At 48.0% G+C, this 24148-nt stretch overlaps 1 protein-coding gene across 2 annotated transcripts in view; it reads left to right on the top strand.

Moving 5' to 3' along the window:
* LOC140398275 (arginyl-tRNA--protein transferase 1-like) overlaps window positions 1-24148 on the top strand; it is a 99345-nt gene that overhangs the window by 63509 nt on the left and 11688 nt on the right. The window contains exons 5-10 of one of the 2 annotated variants that reach the window (XM_072486759.1): window positions 7161-7340; window positions 10352-10674; window positions 14347-14454; window positions 15598-15630; window positions 18395-18576; window positions 19411-19510. In XM_072486759.1, the coding sequence (XP_072342860.1) occupies window positions 7161-7340; window positions 10352-10674; window positions 14347-14454; window positions 15598-15630; window positions 18395-18576; window positions 19411-19510 (926 nt within the window). Of the gene's footprint in view, window positions 1-7160; window positions 7341-10351; window positions 10675-14346; window positions 14476-15597; window positions 15631-18394; window positions 18577-19410; window positions 19511-24148 lie in introns of both variants that reach the window. The other variant, XM_072486758.1, reaches the window with a different exon arrangement.

The following is a 24148-nucleotide window of genomic DNA, read 5'->3' as shown; positions in this document are numbered from 1 at the left end:
GGCGTACAGTCCCCGGTAGAAGGTCTCGAATGCCCGGTTGACCTCCTTTGGTTCTGTTACCAGTCTGCCTCTGCTATCCTTTACCTGCGCTATTTCCCTTGTGGCTGCCTGCTTTCTCAGCTGGTGAGCCAATAGGCAGCCAGCCTTGTCTCCGTGTTCGTAGAAGGTCCCCCGTGTCTGACGGAGTTGGTACACTGCTTTCCTAGTGGATAGCAGGTTAAACTCCATTTGCAGCTTTTTTCTCTCCGCCAGCAGCTCTACAGTCGGGGCCTCGGAGTATTTTCTGTCAACTTCCAGGATGGAGTCCACCAGTTGTTGCCTGGCCACCTTCTCTTCCCCATCTCTGCTTGCCTTATAGGCTATGATCTCTCCTCTAATCACCGCCTTCAGTGCCTCCCAGAACGTGGAGGGTGAGACCTCCCCATTTTGGGTGTTATTAACGTAGTCGCCTATGGCCCGCAATGTTTTTTGACAGAAGGCCTTGTCGGCCAGGAGATCCGTGTCCAGCCTCCACGTGGGGCGCTGGGCCCAGCCTGTCTCCAACCTCACATCCATATAGTGTGGAGCGTGGTCAGAGATGACGATCGCGGAGTACTCCGTTCGCGTGATCCCTGGAAGCATCGATTTCCCCACTGCAAAGAAGGCGATACGGGTGTATACCTTTTGAGAAGTATGAAAATTCCTTCTCCCGGATGCAGGAACCTCCATGGCTCCACCGCCCCCACTGCTCCATAAATGCTCCTAGTTCCCTAGCCATGCCAGTCTTTTTCCCTGCTCTGGGTTATGATCGGTCGGTCAGTGGGTCCTGTACACAGTTGAAGTCGCCCCCCAAGTTCAGTCGGTGTGTGTCAAGGTCGGAGATTTCTGCCATGGTCTTCTTTATGAATTCTGTGTCGTCCCAGTTGGGAGCGTCCACATTTACCAGTACGACCGGTGCCCCTTCCAGGACACCGCTGACCATGACGTACCGCCCCCCTGGATCCGTAACTGTCTTGGTTTCCGTAAACCTCGTCCTCTTGCTAATTAATGTTGCTACCCCCCTAGCCCTCGTCCTGTAGCATGAGTGGTATGTCTGTCCCACCCAGCCCTTTCTTAACAGCAGTCGGTCCTTCTCCCTCAGGTACGTCTCTTGTAGGTAGATTATGTCTGCTTTTAGGCTTCTTAGGTGGGTGAAGACTCTGGATCTTTTCACCGGGCCGTTGAGTCCCCTTACGTTCCAGGTAACAATCCTGATGGGGGTTTTCGAACCCCCGGTCCTGCGGGATCGCCCATACTTACCTGGTGGAGGGGTAAGTATGCTTACCCCTAAGCTGCACTCCAGGGTTTCCTTTTGTTAGGGGGCTGTCCCAAATGGCCACGGTCGCCGCTCTCGCCATGAGGTCGGGCCCCAAGGCTCCGGGGTTTCCTTTTGTCCAGGGGGCACCCAACATGGCCGCCAACTGTGTGTGTGCACCAAGTGGATGCGCCCATGCACTCCAGGATCTCCCTCCGCCCTGCAGCCGTCCCGAGTGGCTGTTTGTGGCGCCATCTTGGTTCCTCGCTCTGCTCCATGCTTGCCGAGGCCTGTGTTCATGCTGCTTATCTACCTCCCCCTTCTCTTTGCTTCTCTTCTGTTCTGCACTCTCCTCCCGACACCTCGCCCCCTCCCCATAGTCCCTGTCTCTCTGTCTCCCCCCCCCTGTGTTCTCCCCCCCCCCCCCCCTTTGTGCCAGGCGCTCCCTCTCCCCGGGGAGGCGTGCCGCGGCCCTCCTTTCTTCCTGCCCTCCCATGTTCGCCGTCCTCACTAGTGGCCCCCCTCCTAGTACTTGCCCTGCTCTGGTCCTGTTTTACCTTCCTTTTGCTAGCCCTTGTCTCGCCCTCCTGACTGCCTTTCTCACCCTCATTCACCTTGCTCGCTCCCCCCCCCCCCCATTGCATTGAGAGATGGAACGAGCCTGGGAATGAGTCAGCACAGTCCCGCGCAGTGCACCAAACACGTGTGTACAGTTTGCGATCGTATTGTCTCTGTTTGCGGTCTGCCCGCTGCTCTTTGTTCCTATTCTTCCTTTCTTTTCCATCCCCGTCGCTTTCATGATGGCCGTTGTGGCTGTCCCTCCCCCAGTATGTTCGTTCTAATGAACCCCTCCGCTGCTGCTGGAGTGTTAAAAAACAGCTCCTTCCCCTCAAATGTTACCCAGAGTTTGGCCGGGAATAACATCCCAAATTGCACATTTCTTTTGTAGAGTGCTGATCTGGCCCTGTTGAATTCAGCCCTTCTTTTGGCCAGGTCCGCCCCAATGTCCTGGTACACCCTTATGGTCTTCCCTTCCCACGTGCTCGCTTTCGTCTGCCGGGCCCACTTTAGGATTTTTTCCCTATCTTGGAACCTGTGCAGCTTCACGATAATCGCTCTGGGCTGCTCCCCGGCTTTGGGCCTGGGTCGGAGCGACCTGTGCGCCCTGTTGATTTCTGGGGGGTTTGGAAATTTCTCCCTTCCCACTAGCCTGCCCAGCATTTGGGTGATGCAGCCTGTTGGATCTCTGCCCTCCATCTGGCAGACCCACTATTTTAACATTCTGCTGTCTGGACCTATTTTCCTGGTCCTCCACTTTCCCTCTTAGGCTCCCCTGGGTCGTTACCAGCCTTTTCACCTCGGTTTCCTGAGTTACCATCCTGTCGCTCTGGTCTGAGGCGGCCCTCTCCAACTCCTGAATAGTTTTCTCCTGCGCCTCCACCTTCCTTTCCAGGCCGTTGATGGTTCGCTGCATTTTGTCCGTTGTCTCCACCAGCATCTCCTTCGTCATTGTGTGGAGCTCTGTCCTGAGGACCTCCCTCATGGCATTTATCTCCATTTTTATCTCCTCTTTTATGGCGTTTATCTCCGTTTCCAGCACGCTTCTCCATTCCTCCCCCTGTGCGGTTCTGTTCCTGTTCCTGCTCCGCTGCTCGGCTCGCCAGCTTTTCCGCTTCCTGGTTCGCCAGAACCTCCGCTTCGCCCTGTGGCGTCGTCTGCCTGCGCAGCCGCAGCTCCTGCTTTTTTCCTTCACCTTCGCTGCTGCTCCTTCTTGCATCTCGCCGTCCCCCTGATTTATTATTATTTGCAGGCGTATTCCTGTAATGTGCCTTTCTCTTTTCTTCCCTGGATTTTGGTGCGAAAAGGAAATTCTTTTTTCCCCCAAAAGAAAAACCCCCCAAGGGTTTTTTCTCCTTTTAAAAACAATTTTGTTTTTAATAAAAAGGAATTAAAATTTTTTTTTTTATTTTTTTTTAAATAAAAGTTTTTTTTTTTTTTAAAAAGTTTTTTAAATTTTCAGGAGAGGGGAAAAAAAAAAAGTTGTATATTAAAAATTATTTTGTTTTTGTCTTATCCTCTCCGTGGTCCGACTTTAAGGCAGTTTCTTGTTGCCATCCCCACTCCTCCTCAATGTGCAGCTGCTCCGCTGACCAGGACCAGTCTCTCTTCAGTTCCGTGGAACGGAGTTTTGTTGCCTGGGCAGGGCGAGGGAGGCAGGACCGATTTCGTGGGGCTTTAATTCTTTTTAAGAACCCGCTGGGAAAATCCCTGAAAACAGCCACCATTTTGTAGATCTGCAGGAACCTCTTTGCTGCGGCCGCTCCATTCGCGAACACCACCGGACGTCTCCCCTCTCCCCACTGTTGTTCGCGCTAACTATAGAGCCGTTGGCAATTGCTGAGAGCCTCAAGGGGCTGGTACGGGGGGGGGGGGGGGGGCGGGGAGCGATGGAGCACAGAGCCTCGCTCTATGCAGACGACCTGCTTCTGTATGTATCGGACCCATTAGAGGGTATGAAAGAAATCATGAGGATTCTAGGAGAATTTGGCCGGTTTTCGGGGTATAAGCTAAATATGGGGAAAAGTTAGATGTTTGCGGTCCAGGCAAGGGGACAGGGGAGGCGATTGGGGGAGCTGCCGTTTAGATTAGTAGGGGGAAGCTTTAGGTACCTAGGCATTCAAGTGGCGCGGGAATGGGATCGGCTGCATAAATTAAATCTGGCCCGACTAGTAGACCAAATGAAGGACGATTTCCGGAGATGGGACGCGCTTCCGTTGTCATTAGTTGGGAGGGTGCAGACGGTGAAGATGACGGTCGTCCCGAGATTCCTGTTCGTGTTTCAATGTCTCCCAATCTTTATTCCGCTGTCCTTTTTTAAACGGGTCAACAAAGTGATCTCTGGCTTTGTTTGGGCGGGCAAGACCCCACGTGTAAGGAAGGTAATGCTTGAGCGGAGTCAGGGAGAGGGTGGGCTGGCGCTGCCAAATTATAGTAACTACTACTGGGTGGCCAATATAGCCATGATCAGGAAGTGGGTGGTGGGGTCGGCATGGGAGCATATGGAGGCGGCTTCATGCAAGGGCACCAGTTTGGGGGCGTTGGTAACTGCGCCTCTGCCGTTCCCGCCGGCGGGGTACTCCACCATCCCCATGGTGGTGGCGGCCCTGAGAGTCTGGGGGCAATGGAGGAGACATGTGGGAGCAGAAGGAGCATCGGTCTGGTCCCCAATCTGTAATAATCACCGGTTTGCCCCGGGAAGTATGGATGGGGGGTTCTGGATATGGCGGAGAGCAGGGATTGAGAGGATGGGGAATATGTTTATAGAGGGGAGCTTTCCGAGTGTGAGGGCGCTGGAGGTGAAGTTTGGGTTGGCGAGGGGAAACAAATTCAGGTATATGCAGGTGTGGGACTTCCCACGTAAACAGGTGTCAACCGTCCCGCTCCTACTGCTAAGGGGGATTCAGGACAGGGTAGTTTCCAGAGGGTGGGTAGGAGAAGGGAGCGTCTCGGACATTTACAAGGAACTTATGGGGTCGGAAGAGACACAGACCGAGGCGTTGAAGCGCAAGTGGGAGGAGGAGCTGGGAGGAGAGATAGAGGATGGTCTATGAACTGACGCGTTGAGTAGAGTCAACGCGTCCGCAACATGTGCCAGGCTCAGCCTGATACAATTTAAGGTCGTTCACTGGGCTAACATGGCAGTGGCCCGGATGAGCAGATTCTTTGGGGTGGAAGACAGGTGTGCAAAATGTGCGGGAGGACCAGCGAACCATGTCCACATGTTCTGGGCATGTCCGAAGCTTAGGGGATTTTGGCAGCTGTTTGCGGATGTCATGTCCAAGGTGTTAAAAACAAGGGTGGCACCGAGTCCAGAGGTGACGATTTTCAGGGTGTCGGAAGACCCGGGAATCCAGGAGGAGAAAGAGGCAGACGTTCTGGCCTTTGCTTCCCTGGTAGTCCGGAGACGGATACTATTAGCTTGGAGGGACTCAAAGCCCCCGAAGTCGGAGACCTGGCTATCGGACATGGCTAGCTTTCTCTGTTTGGAGAAAATCAAGTTTGCCTTGAGAGGGTCACAGTTAGGGTTCGCCCGGAGGTGGCAACCGTTCGTCGACTTCTTCGCGGAAAATTAATCGTCAGCAGAAGGGGGGGGCGGCGGTTAGTTTAGCTTGGAGTAGGGGGTTAATAAAGGTGGGACCTGTTAAGGGAGGGAGACGGCTTTTGCACTCTGTTTATAGTTTCATGTACATTGTTTACTGTGTTGTTATAATACCAAAAAATACCTCAATAAAATGTTTATTTTAAAATAAGAGTTCATCCTTTACTCTTCAGGCAGCTGTTTTATATACCTCTCCCAATTTTCCATTTTAAAATACGCTGCTGATTTGCTGTCATCATGTTCCAATATCGCAACAAGTGATTGCCATAGTCTTCAGGAGAACTTGTCACATATCACAGCTGATGGGCACAAAGGAGATTTGCATCTCAAAATAATTGATAAAAGTGGTTGGCGATGTTTGGGAGCATTCTAACATTTTGATGGTATTCTAGGAAATGATTGATAGTTCAGGTGAATCGCCTGAGGTGGATTTGACTGAACGATGGAGAGTCTGTTATGAAATCAATGGCAAGCTTTTTTAGTGTTATGTTTTCCCTATATTTCCTTCCCTCTCCTGAAGGTGTTAACCCGTGCTGTGTCTGTGTGGGTTTCCTCTGGGTGCTCTGCTTTCCTCCCACAGTCCAAAGATGTGCAGGTTAGGTGGATTGGCCATGCTAAATTGCCCTTGGTGTCCAAAAAATGTTAGGAGGGGTTATTGGGCTACGGGGATAGGGTAGAAGTGAGGGCTTAAGTGAGTCGGTGCAGACTCGATGGGCTGAATGGCCTCCTTCTGCACTGTATGTTCTATGTAATCCCATCGCTGCTCCCATGTTCACACCGGTGGCCGTTCCTCCTATCTGACGCTCGACGGTGAAATGGCCATTTTCACCTTCACCGCCTGGGCAGCAATCTGTACAGGCAGGTTGCCTGCTTGTTGCGGAACCCACCCTGTGGTTCATCCCTTTCAAAATTACCTGGAGTGCGCAGGGACCAATCAACAACTGGAGGCATGACCATCGAGCCCAACCCTCTGTCCGTGCATGACAATTAGGGAGACGGTGCCCAGGCTAATTTCTTCCCTCCCTAACCCAAGGATTATAGGATGGCAACAGCACCCATCTTATCACCAGCCAGCATTCCAATGTAAACCTTCACTGTCTGCCTGGCTCAGTCTCAAACCCCCCCACCCACTACCAATAGTTGAATTTAGCCCTCGATCTGATAAAGATCCACATAGATTAACAACGATTTAGAGCAGCCTTTTTGATTTTGTTTTTAAATCACAAAATTATTACTTTTTGCTTTAAGAAGACACTTTAAATTTGAAATGTCAAAGTGGTTGTCCAATTTTTTCACAATCGCTGTTGAAGTAAGGCATAGAGGAAATATTAACTATTCTAGTAATCTAATTATATTAATATGAATCTGGAAGTCAAAGCAAATAACACTGCTGTGATATTTAAAACTGGCTGCTGACTCACTATTGCCTGATTCTCACGATTGCCTGAGACACTATCACACAAAGTCACAACGACCACATTAAATTTTCACTACAGAAACCATTGTAATTTCTAATCATTTTGATCTCGGAAGATTTATCTAAATGTTGGGAGAGAATAATGATGAGGGAGAATTTGAAAGAAATGTTTATACATTATATATAATAGTAGAACTACATTCACAGAGATTTTAAAATTAGATTGCGTATTTGCCATGAATACAATTTTGCGCTTTTGTTCATTTCTTTGCTGTTATCACTATAATCTGAGGGGTCATTTCTTTGTGAAGGGGTTAGCCCAGAGGAGGGCACCAAGTGCCATAACGGCAAACAAGTCTCTGGAGCTGGACAGGGAAAGTTGACTGCTGGGCAGACAACGTGGACACGCCCCGAGAATTCCGAGGAAAATTGGTCAGAGGGAAACCGAGCATCGGACCAGCGGACTGTGAACAACAGCCAGACCTGGCCTGGTGAGCTTCTTTCAATCTTTGGGGGAAAGAATAAGGCATCTCAGAGGGGGTGGTGGTGGCTGGTGGCAGGGAAAGGACTAGGACATTCACTGTCATTTAACAGACAAAGTTACGTTAGGTGGGTTAAATTGTGTAGATGGATGCAGAATGTTGCAAAGAGACGTTGATCGATTCAGTGAGCAAGAGAACACGAGTTCAATGTGAGAAAGTGCAAATTCATCCACTTTGAAGATGCAAATGATGGATCAGAGTTTTCTAGTGTAGAGAAGTTAGAAGCTACAGATTAACAGAAAGATTTAGTGATCAGAGTACAGGTGGCACAGTGGTTAGCACTGCTGCCTCACAGGGATCCGGGTCCGATTCCAACCTTGGGGTGACTGTGTGGAGTTTACACTTTCTCTCTCTCTCTGTTTTCTCTGTGGGTTTCCTCCTGGTGCTCCAGTTTCCTCCCACAGTCTAAAGATGTGCAGGATAAATTGCCCCTTAGTGTCCAGGATGTGCAGGTTACATTACGGGGTTACGGGGATAGGGTGGGGTGGACGGGGGGAGTGGACCTGGACAGCTTGCTCTTTTGGAGACTCAATGAGCTGAATGGCCTCCTCCTGCACTGTGGAGATTCTATGATACAGAAATCAGTCGTAGCTTGTGGACAGGTAAAAGCCAAGCTTGGTGGAATAGAAATAATTGGAATTGTTACAGCTACACAGAGCTCTGGTGAGATCTCTATCTGAAGTACTGTTTACAATTCTAGTCAGCACATCTCCAAAAGGATTTTTGTTTTGAGAGTGGTTATGGTACAAATTCACTGGAATGATACAAGGCTAAAAGGGTTGAATTATGAGGACTGGTTGCGTAGATTAGAATTGTACCGTCTTGAGTAGATGAAATGAAGGGATGATCAAATTGAGGCGTTTAATTGATCAATGGAGATGATAAGGTTGATGGAAAAAACTATCTCCTCTGGTGGAAAATTCAGAATGGTGGGAAGGCATAACTTCGGATTGGAGCTTGCTCATCCAGGGTGCTGTCAGGAAGCATCAGGAAGCACCAAAAGATAATGGAATTCGCAAAGAAAGGTTTTGAGGCTGGGGTTCGGTTGAACATTCCACAACTGAGCTTGATAAATTTTGATTTTGAAAACAGTAGTAAGAGGACTATGGAACCAAGGTGGACATAAATAGTTACACAAACTCCCATTCTTCCCACGGTTTGGCCCCTCAATTATGCAATTTATGTGCACTTCAGTACCTGTAATGTAGGAATGATTTACTGGTTTGCAGTGTAAGTGGAACTTTAATTTTTACTTTTCTTTTGATATCCAGTCCACCCGTTAGCTTTTGAATTTGTTTGTCTATTTTTGTTTTGACGCGAGTGTTACTTGTTTGCATTTCTGAGCCTATATATGAACTTTTCAATGCAAGTTGTACAGCAATTCTGAGTTCGAGGCTGCAAATATGTTTCTGGAATAACATACTATTAAACAAACGGAGTTAAAATGCATATCAGTCGGGATCTAACTGAATGCTGGAACACGTTCAAAGGGCTGTATAACCCCCTCCTTGTTCCTCTGTTAATACCTCGAGGGGAGGAAGAGAGGAGCTTCAAAAGGGTTCGGGATTTTAAACCTTTGATCGTCCTTCATTTTAGAAAGGAGCCCCAAAGTGAAATGAAAATGAAATGAAATGAAATGAAAATCGCTTATTGTCACAAGTAGGCTTCAATTAAGTTACTGTGAAAAGCCCCTAGTCACCACATTCCGGCGCCTGTTCAGGGAGGCTGGTACGGGAATTGAACCGTGCTGCTGGCCTGCCTTGGTCTGCTTTCAAAGCCAGCAATTTAGTTGTGTGCTAACCAGTTTCTTGGTGAGTAAGCTCAGTGAGGTGCTGAACCCCACACAGCCCAGACTCGACCCTCTGTCTTACCTGAGCGGAGTAGATTTCAATCAGAGTAGCACGGTCCAGTGGGCCTTGTGGTCAGCGAAGACGAACATCATTCACGGTTCCTGCACCTTCTTTGCTGTTTAGTGACCTATGTTGAGAAGCAGATAGTGGATTCTGAGGGAGGGCAGGAGTGGGCTCAATTGGGGCTCCTCCCAAAGTCAAATAGCCGACTTGGACATACGGCATGGTTGACTTGGTGAAGTACTGGAGGAGCCCCCAGCAACTGTGGAACTGGGTCCCAGCATGAGTGGTTGCCTTCAGGAGAAAATGGGAGAACAAGCGCAAAGGACATGGGTCAACATCTTTGCTTTTGTCCAATTATTTCCTGGATTAGCAATGGTTAAAGGAATGTTTTCCTGGAAGGAGAGAGTGTTCAGGAAGGTTCATTCATTGAAGAATCTAGACAAACCCCTGAAAAAAGATCCCACTGTCACAGATGTGGTGTCTACTGCACTGCGACCTTGCCTGTCCAGTTTTCTTTAAGACATTCTTACTAATTGTTTGTGGCACCGAATGTAATTGGCACAGCATGCATGTTGTCACATCACTGACACCGCAGAAAGAGATTTCGGAATTCAAGCTTAATGAGAAAACCACCACAACAATGTGGTATTGTGTCATACTGCGGCAGAACATCAAGGGTTCAATCCCCAGTTTCTGCCAAGTTACTTGATCTCGGCCAAGGCAGCAATTGGTCTTGGTGCCTTTAGTTGTTGAAGAGAACATCAACCGGGGTTATCAGCTCTGATCAATACCTAGTGACTCACGCTGGAGGCCGCTTGATTGTTGAGGACTGGGCTGGATTTGCTTGTGATGCCACAATAAGGCGAATAGCCCTCTAACTCCGTTTTGATTTCGGAATGTGAAGAATTCCCTCTTGCTGAGATGGTGGAGTATTACTCATGTTCAAGGCACTGTTCCTCAGCAAGAGTCAAGTGTGCAAGGGAAGAGGGGATGGAACTTGAAGCCGACAGTAAAGTGTCTTTTTGCTGGGTTTTAATGTGTAACGTGACTGCATTAACATGTCTTCTGCAACCATTTAAACAAGCAGGTTTCTTTTTTCCTTCCCAGTTGAAGATGCAGACTCCCAAATCCACGCCTGCCGGAAAACCAAAGAGAGCCGGAGCGAACTACTGGCGAGTCCAGAGAGGGGGCAGCAGGCGGAGCTGGAATCCGCCGAATCGGAACTGGTGGGACTGACGGAGCAAAAGGCCCCAGGTCAGGAAGCTGCTCCTTTGCCAGGTCCCCAGCCATCCTTGTCACAAACCTCCATGAGCACTGTGCACCCATCTCCCATCCCACCTCCACTTCATTCCGAGTGTGAGCCTAGCCCTAGATCATTAGAGGAGCTCATAGCGGAGAACACGCCTGTCACATCATTGCATCAGCTGGAGGTAAGAACCTGTACACCAGCTTCCATTCGTCAGGGGAACGGACCTGCGTGTTTGAGACTAGCCCAAGGGACAACTTCTCACTGTGTGTTATTTGCAATTCAGTGCATCAGGGGAGTGTTGACTGAGAGGGACGCACCTTGGCTTAGATCTCGACTTTGTGTGCCAGTGTCAAATGGGAGGTAGTGAAATCAACAGCTCATTTTGCACCTCTCCTTTTTTATTTCTTTGAAGTTAACAGGAGAGATGTCAAATTTGCTGCAGACTCGCACCAACTTGCTTTACACCAGATGCAGTGGTGTCAGACATTGGCTGCTCTGCTTTGCCTGCTTACAAGGTAAAGGATGGACGCCAAATATTTTTGAAGGCAGCATTTGAAAGATAAACAGTGGGAGAAGAACAATATTAAAGAGCATGGGGAAAAAGCAGAGAAATGGGAAGAGTAGTTAGCTCTGCCCATCACTTGTGATGGGTCAAATGCCTCCATTTTGTGCTGGAAATTCCTCTGAACTATCCCTTTGTGATTACAGTCTGTACATAGTTTGCCTGGTGTGTACCATAGAAATCTTGGTTATAGTAGATGAGACACAATGAGCTGATCAATAATAGATGGGAGCAAAGGACCTAACCAAGTCAATATTCTTCAGGTGTGAGACTGGACAGTGAGTGTCAATGTTGTTTGACCAGCTGAGTCTACTCCTCATCTGACTCTTAGTCCTGTTCACTCCAGTTGGCATGGCAGGATGGCCAAAGGGAGTGGGATCCCAAGACGATGTCCTTTCCCCTCTCTGACCAGGACCACTGGAGCCAGTCATGATGCCTGCACTGCAATGCCCCAGCTGAGATCTGCTGTCTTAATACATTGCCAGCAACTTAACTCAGGATCTACTGGCCAATATGGATCCATGCCACACCTTCTGATCCATATACCTGCTGAGTTATTGAGCCTATTTATTACCTTCTATGTCCTTTTTAATAAGAAAATAAATTCTGAGGTACAAATTAAGAATCTCGACTCTAACGGTAGTACAGTGGGTAGCACCGTTGCTTCACAGCTCCAGGGTCCCGGATTCGATTCCCGGCTTGGGTCACTGTCTGGGTGGAGTCTGCACATTCTCCCCGTGCCTGCGTGGGTTTCCTCCCACAGTCCAAAGATGTGCAAGTTAGGTGGATTGGCCATGCTAAATTGTCCTTGAGTTAGGTGGGGTTACTGGTTTACGGGGATAGGGTGGGGGTATGGGCTTAACTGGGGTGCTCTTTCCAAGAGCCGGTGCAGACTCGATGGGCCGAATATCCTCCTTCTGTTCTGTAAATTCAATGATATCTATGAAAACATCCCCTGGGTACAATCTGTTAGCTGGCGTTTTGGAGCATATCTTGACTGTGCAATGAACCTTCATTACATTTTCATACATTGATCACTACCGTCCATTGGTAAAATAGGACAAATCAAATTAACCAATTACCACCCCATCAGCAAAGTGATGGAAGGTGTAGTCAGTTGTGCAATCATTAACCTGCTGATCGTTGGCCGGTTTGGGTTCCACCAGGGTCACTCAGCTCTCATTACAGCCTTGATCCAAACATGGGCACGAGCAAAATACAGTAGATGAGATGAGAGTGACTGCCCTCAAGGGAGCATTTGACTTGCAAATGGCATCAAGGAGCCTGAGGAAAACTGATTTCAGTGGCAACCAGGGGAAAACTTCCAGGCTAATTTCTTCCCTCGCCAACCCAAAGATTATAGGATGCCAGTCACCACCGCATCTATCTTATGAGCCAGTGCTTGGAGTCAAACCCCAAAGAGGAGATGATGGCTGGTCTTGTTGGAGGCTAACTATCTCAGTTGTAGGTTATTGCTGCAGGGTTTTCACAATACAGTTATCTTCAGGTACTTCATCACTGACTTCCTCCACCATAATGTTTGGTGATGTTTGCAGTACTCGGCTCCACTTGCAGTTCCTGAGGTAACGGAGTAGTCCATTCCTGCGTACAGAAACGCCTAGTCAACATCCAACTTTTAGACTGACAGGTGGCAGGTAACATGCCACACAGATTCCAGATGACATTCTACCAATCGGAGAGAGCCTAACTTCCTCCAATTGACAATCAATGGCATAACCATCACTGAGTTCCTTACCAACAACACTCTGGGTGGGGTGGGATGTGGTTGGGGGGGGCAGGGCTAGTGAGGGAGGGAGTCACCATTCACCAGGAGTTCAAATAGTCCACCCACAAAAATACTATGGCTACCAGAGTTGGGAATTGTGTGGTGCGTGCCTCACCTCTTGACATCCAAAGCACCTAAAAGAGAGGTTCAGATGCTTCTTTTACTTCCAACAAATATAATCTAAATCTTACATATATTTCCCGAATCATGGTGAACAACAGTTCCTCATGTTTTGTGAACAAAGCAGTAAGTTTCTGGTTCAGTGGAAAGAGATATAGCAGTAGAATTTCACTTATTTAATGTTTTAGTGGGCAACATGTACTGGTGAAAGGTGTTGTTTTATGTGTGTGTTATATTCCAGGTTGTATTATGTTATTGAGAACTTCCCTGAGTTACTTCCTGCTGCCTAGGATATGCAAAGTGACATTAATGATTCATTAGGATCGACAAGGAAACAAGCCCATCCAGTGGAAAATTTCAGAACAAGGGAACCGGATGAAGTAATTCTTCACAAAGCGGAGAGAAGAAATCTAGAATGCTCGTCCTCAAAAGACTCTGGGCGCCGAGAGACCATTTACATTTTAAAGACTGAGATTGTAAATTGTTTGTCAGATGAGAACATTTTTCTTCATTCAAGGGATGTGGGTTTTGCTGGCAAGGCCAGTGTTTATTGCTCGTCACTAATTGCCCTTGAGAAGGTGGTAGTGAGCTGCTTTCTTGAACCGCTGAAGTCTGTGGTGTGGGTACACGCACAGTGCCGTTAGAGAGGGAGCTCCAGGATTTTAACAAGCGACAGTCAAGGAACGGCCGATTATATTTCCAAATCTGGATGGCATGGGATTTCTTTAAGGCATGCGGAGGTCCACCACATAGATCAGGGTAGTTCAGGAAGATGGCTCATCATCACCTGCTCGAGAGCAATTAGGAATGTTGCATGGAGTTGAGGTACAGATTAACCATTGCTGTGATATCACTTTAAGGGGATATGCAAATGAGAAAGCAGCCAGGATGACGAGCAGCATGTGAACCAAAACAAACCAAACCCCCTACATCTAGTTTACCAGTCCCATGTGAGGTTGATAATTTTCTGTAAAGCAAACAGAAATGGCAGTAGAAGTGGGATTTGAATTTGTTGCATAAAATGGCTCAGCGGACATTTACTTTATGGATTCAGCAACTTTTACTCAAAAGGACAGTACAGCTACAATTGTTACATCTATATCTCACGCTACTGACTGCTGGTCACATGCTGCTCTACATCCTGACAACTTTATTATTTGCATATTCCCTTAAAGTGATATCGCAACAGCTATGATCCAGTGAAGTGTCAGAACACACCAGAAGAAATGAATGACCTACTTATGCATTTAAGTCCATGGGTAACTGGTTATTTTCCTAGATTGCCGGGGGGGGGGGGGTGCAGTGATCTGAACATCAGGCTCATGTTGTTTGTTCTCCTGTAATAGTTGCAGTCTGAAGAGTCTTTCTTTCCCTCTTCCACTCAGGTGAAGCTGCTGAGACTCTCTCCACCCAGCCCGGAGCTACAGGCCACTTTTGGTGAATCATACAAGGTCTACAGGCGCTACCAGATGCACGTACACAAAGACACTGAGGTGATGGCCTCGGAGGCGGAGGTACCACCTGTACTGATATGTTAAGTCTGTGTAGAGACTATGGTTAGAGGTTGGATTTTTAATAGATATACCCTGGGTCTGTGCATGCGTTGGCATTGGGAATGCTCCACTAGCAGATAGCAAGGGGTTTCTCTGTTAACAAACGAGATTCCTTTCATGTATGGTAAAAATGACCCAAAGGCTCAGAGAAGGATGCTGACATTTCAAATGTAGCTTGTAGTAGGTTGCAAGACAATCTCCTGAGAGTTAGCATTTACAGAGTCTTTAAATCTTTACATGGCGTTTGAATGTGAGATGGTATTAAAGTCTAAATTCTTCGCTTAAGACAGAAAAAAATGGCGACAAGCTTGGACTGATGGTTTGGAATTCATTCCAATCGTTACTTAATCACTGTAAACTGCTTCACAAATTCATCTCAACTCTGTACATTAACCAACACAAGATTCAGTTGGGTGTAAATGTTGCCAGAAGCACTTTGCGAGATAATACATATGAATCACTTTCAGATAAGGAATCTGAGCTTTTGAGATAAATCTATGAGATTAAATAATCATCCCATGTACAGTGCAGAGTTTGTCTGATTTTTGCATTTTGTTTAAAAGTAGTTCCTGGAAGAAATGATGTGTTAACGTCCTGTAGATGTATTTCGTCACCCAGAATGAGATTGATTTATCAATATTTACAAAAATTAACCTGCGCATAATATGTCAGCCTTGACCCAGAAGTAATTGGTGTTGACATTGGATGCTCGAAATAGAAATTGTTCTTTTGCCCAGCGCTGACCTCTTGGTTTTGCTGAGCAGAAAGTTCATAAAACAGCCAAGAACTTAGTACTTCTTGGAACATGCGGGTAACTTTGTGTGAGGACTGGGCCTTGAGGGAAGCCTGGTTTGTCAGACATGTGAAATTCAGAACCCGATACAAAGGTCAGCGCCCTCAGATTCGGGCGCAATGACCTTCAACGGCTGGTTGTCTGTTTGGTGATTCTGTTTTTGGAAGGTTCTGGAAAAGGCCATACAGTACTAGGTGTACTAAATATTGCAGATGTAATGCAGGACAGTGCTGTATCTCCCAATAGTGAATAGCTTTATCTGACTCACTGTGTCGTGTTGTGTCTTACAGTACAGACGCTTTTTCTGCAGTACTCCTCTCGTGGTGAGTAGATCCTAGTATCTGTGGATTTCACCAGTGTTTCCTCCTTTATTTGATAGCTGCTGTGTGTTATGTTCCTTATTTTGTTCTCCAAGATCGTCAAAGATGTAGTGTTGACAAAGAACATAAAGCTAAATGTTTAAATCAAAACTAATTCATTTTACACGACTTAACTTGATTAGGTTCGCACACTTTACTGAGTAACAGTTAAATAATAGAACTGAATCTGGGATACAGTAATTAATAATTTCTCTAATATATAAACTACACTCTAACTCAACCTCACACTATCCTTCTTCCATCGGCTTCTCCAACAGCTTCTCCCAGCATGCCTAGAGACGCAGTCTTTCATGAGACTACTCAGTGATGCCATCTCCTGTTTATACACATGAACAGCATCTTGTTAACCTTTTACTCTCCTTAGTCTATACATATCATTACACTGGATGGCCAACCCTCAAGAGAACCCCTGTGGTTAGTTGGCTGCCTGTCTTTAATTAATTTTGCCTTTGCGCAATTGTGGGTTATGGGAAAAAGTGGAAGCCTCCAATGACTAATCAGAAACCAATAAAACAAAAAATGAAGACTTGCATTAACATAGCACTCTTCACAACATCAGACTTGCCAAAGTCCTCTCTAGTCAATCAAATACTTGTGAAGTGTAGTTGCTGTACTAATGTTGAAAACATGGCAGCCAATATTCCCACCGTTTCCACAAACCGTATTGACTAAATCATGTTTTTTTTTTTTGTTTAATGATGTTGGCTGAGGTATTAATATTGGCCAGGATACAGGGAAACCTCCTCTACCCATCCTCAAATAGCGCCATAGGACTTCTTATGCCCTCCTGAGTGGGTAAAGACAGTAGATCTTGACAGAAGGGCAGCATCTCTAACCATGCAGCACTCCTTCTGCGTACTCAACTGAAAATGTCAGCCTGGATATGTGGTCAGGTCCCTGAGTGGCTCTTGAACCCATGACCTACTGATACATCAGCAAGTGTGTCATTCGCCAAGCCACAGTTGACAAACTCAGGAGAATGGATGGCCATTTATCCCATATCCTAAGACCATAAGTAATAGGAGCAGAATTATGCCATTCATCCCATAGAATGCTCCACCATTCGATCATGGCCGATATGTTCCTCTTACCCATTCTCCTTCCGTCTCCCGTTATTACTCAAGAACACCAGATTTGTGCTTCAGGTGCTGTTCTCTACAGGGCGACAGACCAAGAGCTGGAAGGTGGAATTACACAGAATAGGGGCTGGATTCTCCGCACCCCAATGCCAAAATCGCGGCTGGCGCTGGGGTGGACCATTTTGGCCCACAAAATCGGGATCGGCGGCGGTTCCCAATTCTCCGGGTCCCGAAAACCGCTGTATTCGGAGAATACGCCGCGCCGCATATCACCTACCTTGGTCATTGCTGGATGCCCGCTCCGCCATTCTCCGCCCCCGACCTGCCAAAGTCCCGACGGCGTGGAACTAACATGGTCCTGCCAGTCGGGATACTAGCGTGGCGGCTGCGAACTCAGTCCTTGGCCGCCCTGGGCGGGGGGGGCGCCTTGTATGCGGCTGGACAATGTTTAGGCGGTCAGGGTCAGGCGCGCATCCGATCGGGGAGGGGGGGGGTGTATTTTTAATGTTCAGCTCCACGGTCTGAGTCTGCCATGGAGCAAGGCATGGCCGCTGGAGGCCGCCGCCGTGCGCATGCGCGGCCTCCGACCCGGAAGTGCGGGGGCCCGTATCTGCAGCAAAAGCTGTTAGTTTTTCACCGGGTCCCTGCTAGCCCCCTGCAGGGCTAGGAATATGTGGCCCGTTCATGCTAGTTTTTCTGTGTGAAAGTCCACAGTTTTTACTACGGCGGGGGGCATAGTCCCCCCAAAAAAGAGAATCTAGTCCTCATTCTTTCTTAGAACCTAAGAACTAGGCAATTAGCCTCTCGGCCTGCTCCACCGTTCATATCGATCATGGCTGATCTCATGATGGCCTCAACTCCACTGTCCTGCTTGTTCTTTCCTTCAACACATTTCTCATTAAAAAATCTGTCTAATGCCCCCTTAAATTTGCTCACTATCCCAGCATCCACCGCACTCTGGGGTACCGAATTCCACAGATATGAAGCAATGTACACTGGGCAATTTGTAGGCATGTAACCGATGATTATTTGATAAAGTTAATGAAGAAACTACGTATTGGATAGAGCAATGTCCTGATAATGCAGTCCCAATGGTAAAATCTTCAGGCAGCAGTCTATAATTGGAAAATGAGTCTGTTAATGTAACCCATACATTGGCTGGGAGTATTTACTATAGATAGATGGATCTAACCTTTACCACAGCAGAGTAAAGGGAAAAAAACTTTCTGATTTCAACATCGATGGCCTCCAACATGAAGAGCAAAAAAGATCTATATTTTGGGAAAAAGAAGAGTGCGACCTGCCAGATCTGTGGATTTAAGGGGGAAAATGTTCTATGAAATAAGTTGTTTATATTTTACAATACAATTTACAATACTGCAGACAGATGAATGGTTAACAGTGCACAAAGAAGTAAGGGATTGCTATTCAATGGGGAATTATAACAAAGTTTACATCACTGAAACAGGTCATTCAGCCCAACAAGTCTAGCCAATGACTATGCTCCATGTCAGCCTCTTTCTCTGCCTTGAACCAGGATAAGTTTGTAGTGTTGCAGCGGGCAGAGGTTCAGGAATGATGTGGTTTGTGTCCCGTTGCTGAATTTGTTTCCTTTATCTCACGGACAGGGGGAGGACCCAGCAGACGGCCCAGACACCGGCTATGGCTCCTTCATTGAACAGTTCCTACTGGACGGCAAAATTATAGCTCTTGGCCTGTTGGATATACTACCGGAAGGAATTAACTCCCAGTACCTGTGCTATGATCCGGATTACTCCTCCCTCTCATTAGGAGTCTATTCTGCACTCAGGTACGAAGAACAAAGAAAAGTACAGCACAGGAACAGGCCCTTTGGCCCTCCAAGCCTGCGCCGACCATGTTGCCCATCTAAACTAAAATCGTCTTACATTTCCACGGTCCGTATCCCTCTATTCCCATCCCATTCATGTATTTAGTCAGAAGAATAGAAAATGAACTTAGAGAGGAGATAAATGCACAATAGTAAATTTCACAACTTAGTCGGCGAGATTATCTGGCCCTTCCTACCAGAGGGATCACCGAGTCCCACTGAAGGTGTCGTTACCCCCCCCTCTCCCCCCAGCCCTGCCCTTCACCTCTTTGTGCGTCTGAGCAGGGAGTGCTTGAAGAGGGCTTGGGGAGGGGTGTTCTGCAGTTGACCAAACCTGCTTCTGCATCATGGGGGGAGGGGGGCTTGCACATCTTTGGGTTGTGGGGGCGAAACCCACGCAAACACGGGGAGAATGTGCAAACTCCACATGGATAGTGACCCTGTGATGAACGGTTACTGCCTTATCATCATGTAAGGTGATGTCCCCTTTAAGCCAGGCTTGGAACCCTGGGGACTCCGCCTCTGGCTCCGCCCATCTGTGAGCCATATATAAAGGGCTGCCTCACGGGCTGTGTAGCAGTCAGCACTTGTCTCCGCTCTAACAAAGTTCTTAGTCTAATAAAGCCTTCTTTACAGTTTAATCTCTAAGCTTCGTTATTGAGGGCACCTCAGACCCAGAGCCAGGATCAAACCTGGGACCTCGGTGCCGTGTGGCAGCAGTGCTAACCACTGCACCACCATGCTGCCCTATTCCTGATGCATTCTACATGTGACACTGCACCTCCTATCTTTTAGGGAAATAGCGCTAACTCAAAGGCTGAATGAGAAGGTTCCGAGAATGAAGTATTATTACCTGGGCCCTTACGTGCACTCCTGCGTTAAAGTCAAATATAAGGTAAGCAGAGACAAGTTCCGGAATCTTTACCTACGTTTGATTCTGACATTGCATAGTTCAATGTGAGAGTTCAATTGTAAATAAGGAATTAATCATTTCAGTCTTGCATACCCCAGACAATGATGGACAGGTAAAGTCCCTGTGGACAATCCAGGCTGTCCCGCCCAATTGTGATCCCTTTTCAGTTACACTATATAGATTCCCCACCACACCCAAAAGTCATGTGACCTCCTGGGAGAAAGGGAAAATAGAAGTTGAAAAAAACAGGCCAATTTGTGAAAAAGATTTCTGGGAAATTCCTCTCCTATCCCACCCCTATCCCAGGAGACCATCTTGACGCTGACAATTCTCTGCGATAGCTACCTCTTTATGAGTGGATTTCCGGCCCAGCCACAATCTTGTCTGGCTCTCGCTTGAAGGAGTTTGAGGGTTTTTTAAATTTTAGAGTACAAAATTATTTTTCCAATTCGGGGGCAATTTTCGTGTGGTCAATCCACCCAACCTGCACATCTTTGGGTTGTGGGGGTGAGACCCAGGCAGACACCGGGAGAATGCGCAAACTCCACACGGACTGTGACCTGGGGCTGGGATCGAATCCGGGTTCCCCCGTGCCGCAGGCATCAGTGCTAACCACTGTGCCACCATGCTGCCCCCTGAAGGAATTTGAGTTGATGTCCACTGCTTGAGATGTTGCCTATTCCAGAGGTTCTCTATTCTCTGTGGGAATTTCTCCAATGAACAATGACTCGTGTACAGAAACATGCATTCAGCATATTGTTGGAAATTGACACATGGCATAAGATCAGAATGTTTGACACAGATCAACCTGACATCCAACCTACATCTGGCCTCGCTCAACTTCACATTGGGACCCTTGGTTCTCCCTGGACGTTTCAGCAGAAACAAACTGTTAGCTTGAACATCCCTCCATCATCTTCTCAGCCTCAACGCCCAGTGACATTTTTGGCTTGCTTTGGTAGATGTGCTAACGTACCTTTCCTTCGAGCACAGGGCACGAGTTCACGTTTCAAATTCCCACACTATAGATTTAGTTTGTATAGTTCAGAGGATTACCAAGTAATCTACTCCATTTGATTGACTTAAACTGCGGAATCAACAAAGCCCTGGGGACAACTTAACATTCATGACCAGGCTAATCTCTAACCATATTGCCTTGACTCAGGTGGATAGCTACTAAAGTTACTTGCTTTATGCCATTAACCATGCATGCACTCACGTATCAGTACAAGTAACAAGCTCTTAGATTGTCCTGAAATGCCCAGCTAGTTCACCAATATCATTCAGGAACCCTGCAGTCCTTACTCACATGGTCAGGCCTATATGAGACTCCCATCCCACACCAACCTACCTAGCTGACCTTTAACTGCCCAGAACTGTTCTGTTGCCTTAAATGGCTACCTGTGATTCAAGACAAATGCCCACCAGCAAGGGATGGGCAATAAATGCCAGTCTTAACGGCGAAGACTACATCCCCATGACAACATGGCTTTTATTTTCTCCAATGAGCAATGAATCATGGTCAGAAACATCCATTCATTATATTGCTGGAGATTGATGGTATCACATGCAAAGATTGACACATTGATTGGAACCTGTTCAACATAGTGAGCGCGATTTAACGAAAATAAAACTGAGCACCGCGCCGGGAACAACCCCGCTACCGAACATGACTCTAGTTATTTTTTCAGACCTCGGTGGGGAATGCCCTGCCAAGGCCTCACTCAGTCAGGAGCTGCGCTCTCCAGTGCAGGGAGAGACCGGAGTGCGATTTATAAATGGTACCCCAATCTCTTGACCTTCTGACACAGTCCCCCAGATCCCCCCCAACCTGTTGGAGGGTCCTCGAGACCCCCCTCACCCCAACTGATACGGGCAGGGCACCCTTGGGTCCGATCCCCAGCATGGAGAACGTGCCAACTGGGCACCTTGGCATTGACAACTTGGCACTCTGGCACTGCCAGGGTGCCAGTTCCATGGCACCCGGGTGGTATCAGCAGTGCCAGGGTACCGGTCTGTCCAGAGACCAACCGTCTGGGCCCCCCCCCCCCCCCCCCCACCCAGTGCCCTTCTGCCTCGTTCCCATTTTCGGGGACCAGTACTAAACGGCGCCTGACTGGTGTCTCCTCAGCAAGGCCGATAGATCTGGCGCAGGCATAGTTAAGTGAGCAGGTAAACTCACTTAACTATGCAAGTCTGGATCCCGCTCACAAAACACAACGTCTCATGAAATCTTGTTAGATCTCATGGGGCGTAACTACAGGCGAGCTTCGACCGACTTTCTACCAGGAAGGCGGTGCGCCAACTGAGACGAGCAAGGGGTGCAGTTTATGAACATGGAGATAAGGTGGTTAGCAGGTTAGCTCCGGAGGGAAGCCATGGCAAGGGAAATTCTTCAGGTGAGGGGAAGGGCAGGGAAGTTGGTGGTGGCTCCGGATCTGATTAACAAGGTTTTTGAGGAGTTTTATGAGAGGTTGTACAGGTCAGACCACCTGGGGGAGACCGTGAGATGCAGGAATTTCGAGATGGGTTGGAGTACCCGAGGTTAGGGGAGGAGGACAGGGCTACATTAGAAGGATCAATAGTGGAGCAGGAGATAAAGGATGCGATTGGGAGGATGCAGTTGGGGAAGGTGGCAGGGCCGGATGGGATTCCGGTGGAATATTATAAAAAATTCAAGGATAAGCTGGCGCCCCTGATGGTGGGGATGTTTGAGGAGGTGATGGGGAACGGGGTGTTGCCGCAAACCTTGGGGCAGGCATTGATTTCACTGTTGCTAAAAAAAGATAAGGATCCGACGGAGTGTGGGTCGTATAGGCCCATATCACTTCTGAATGTGGACGCAAAAGTGTTGGCGAAGGTACTGCCGGGTAGGCTGGAGGAATGCCTCCCGAAGGTGATAGGTGAAGATCAGATGGGGTTCGTGAGAGGGCGGCAGCTCTTTTCGAACATTAGGAGGGTATCGAACGTCGTTATGGCACCGGCGGAGGGGACGGAAACAGAGGTGGTTGTGGCATTGGACGCTGAGAAGGCGTTTGACCGGATAGAATGGGGGTACTTGATGGCAGTTCTGGAGCAGTTTGGGATTGGACCAAGATTTGTGAACTGGGTAAAGCTACTATATAAGGAGCCGAGGGCGAGTGTCCGCACAAACAACATCAGTCGGGTACAGGCGGTTAAAATGAATGTGTTGCCGCGGTTTCTGTTTATTTTTCAAAGCCCACCGATTTTCCTGCCAAAGGCTTTTTTCAGAGAGATTGAGGGAAGGATTACCTCGTTCATATGGGGCGGGAAGGTGGCCAGAGTTACAAAGGTGCTGCTACAGAGGGGAAGACAGGCAGGGGGTTTGGGTCTTCCGAACCTGATGTACTACTGTACTACTACTGGAATGTGGAGAAGGTGCGGAGCTGGGTCAGAGGGATTGATTCCCAGTGGGTCAGAATGGAGGAGAGTTTGTGCAGGGGGTCGGGACTGAAAGCACTAGCAACAGCACCGCATCCGATAGCGCCAAGGAAATACTCAGGGGGTCCGGTAATAATAGCTTCATTGAGAATTTGGAGGCAGTTTTGGCAACACTTCGGGTTGGGGGCAGGGTCAAGGGAAATGCCGATTCGGGGGAACCACAAATTTGAGCCAGGGAGGTGGGATGGAAATTTTCAGAAATGAGAGGAGAAGGGGATTTAGACGCTAAAAGATTTGTTTCTTAGGGGTCGGTTTGCAGGACTGAAGGAGCTGGAAACGAAGTATGGGCTGGAGGGGGGGGGGGGGGGGGGGGGGGGGGAGAGAGTGTTTAGACACACGCAGGTTCAAGGTTTTGCCAGAAAGGAGATACAGAGCTTCCCGGAGGAACTGGCCTCCACATTGCTGGAGGAGGTGCTGACGACAGGGGGACATTCATATGTTTTGGTCCTGTCCAAAGCTAGGGGATTACTGAAAGGAGGTTTTTAGGGTAATTTCCAATGTGGTGCACGTGAAACTGGACCCGGGTCCCCAGGAGCCCATATTCGGGGTGTCGGACCAGCCAGGGTTGGAAATGGGTGCGGAGGCAGATGTTGTAGCCTTCGCCCCGTTGACCGCCCAAAGGCGGATCCTGTTGGGATGGAGAGCAGCCTCTCCACCCTGTGCCCTGGCGTGGTGGGGGAACCTGTTGGAATTCTTGACTCTTGAGAAGGTTAAGTTTGAACTGAGGGGAAGGATGGAGGGTTTCTACAATTCATGGGCATTTTTCATTGTGCACTTTCAAGAACTGGATAACATTGAACATTAGTTTGGGGGGGGGGGATGGGTGGGAGGGTTGGGGGAGGTGTATTAAGGGTGACTATGGGTAATCCCTGATTCCTTTTTGTCATTTGTTTATGTAAACATGCAGCCTAATGTTTGGGGTTTGGTGGGAGGATGGAATTGTTATTGTTTTGGGGATTGACATGTGTTGCGGATTATGGGTTATTGTTGGTGGGTGTAAATTTGGGAGAAAATGTGGAAAAGGAGGAGAATAAAGATATATTTTTTAAAAGAGCCCATGGGGCGTAACAGCCATTGGAAATCCCGGAACAGGTCTCTCGCAGGATTTACCGGCCACGTCCTGTCCCGATTCCGACGGGACACCCCCGGTAAATCGCG

This window comes from Scyliorhinus torazame, chromosome 21, assembly GCF_047496885.1.
Source record: "Scyliorhinus torazame isolate Kashiwa2021f chromosome 21, sScyTor2.1, whole genome shotgun sequence".
NCBI lineage: Eukaryota > Metazoa > Chordata > Chondrichthyes > Carcharhiniformes > Scyliorhinidae > Scyliorhinus > Scyliorhinus torazame.
Note: the sequence above shows the minus strand (reverse complement) of the source record. Positions and strands in the feature narration are given on the sequence as shown.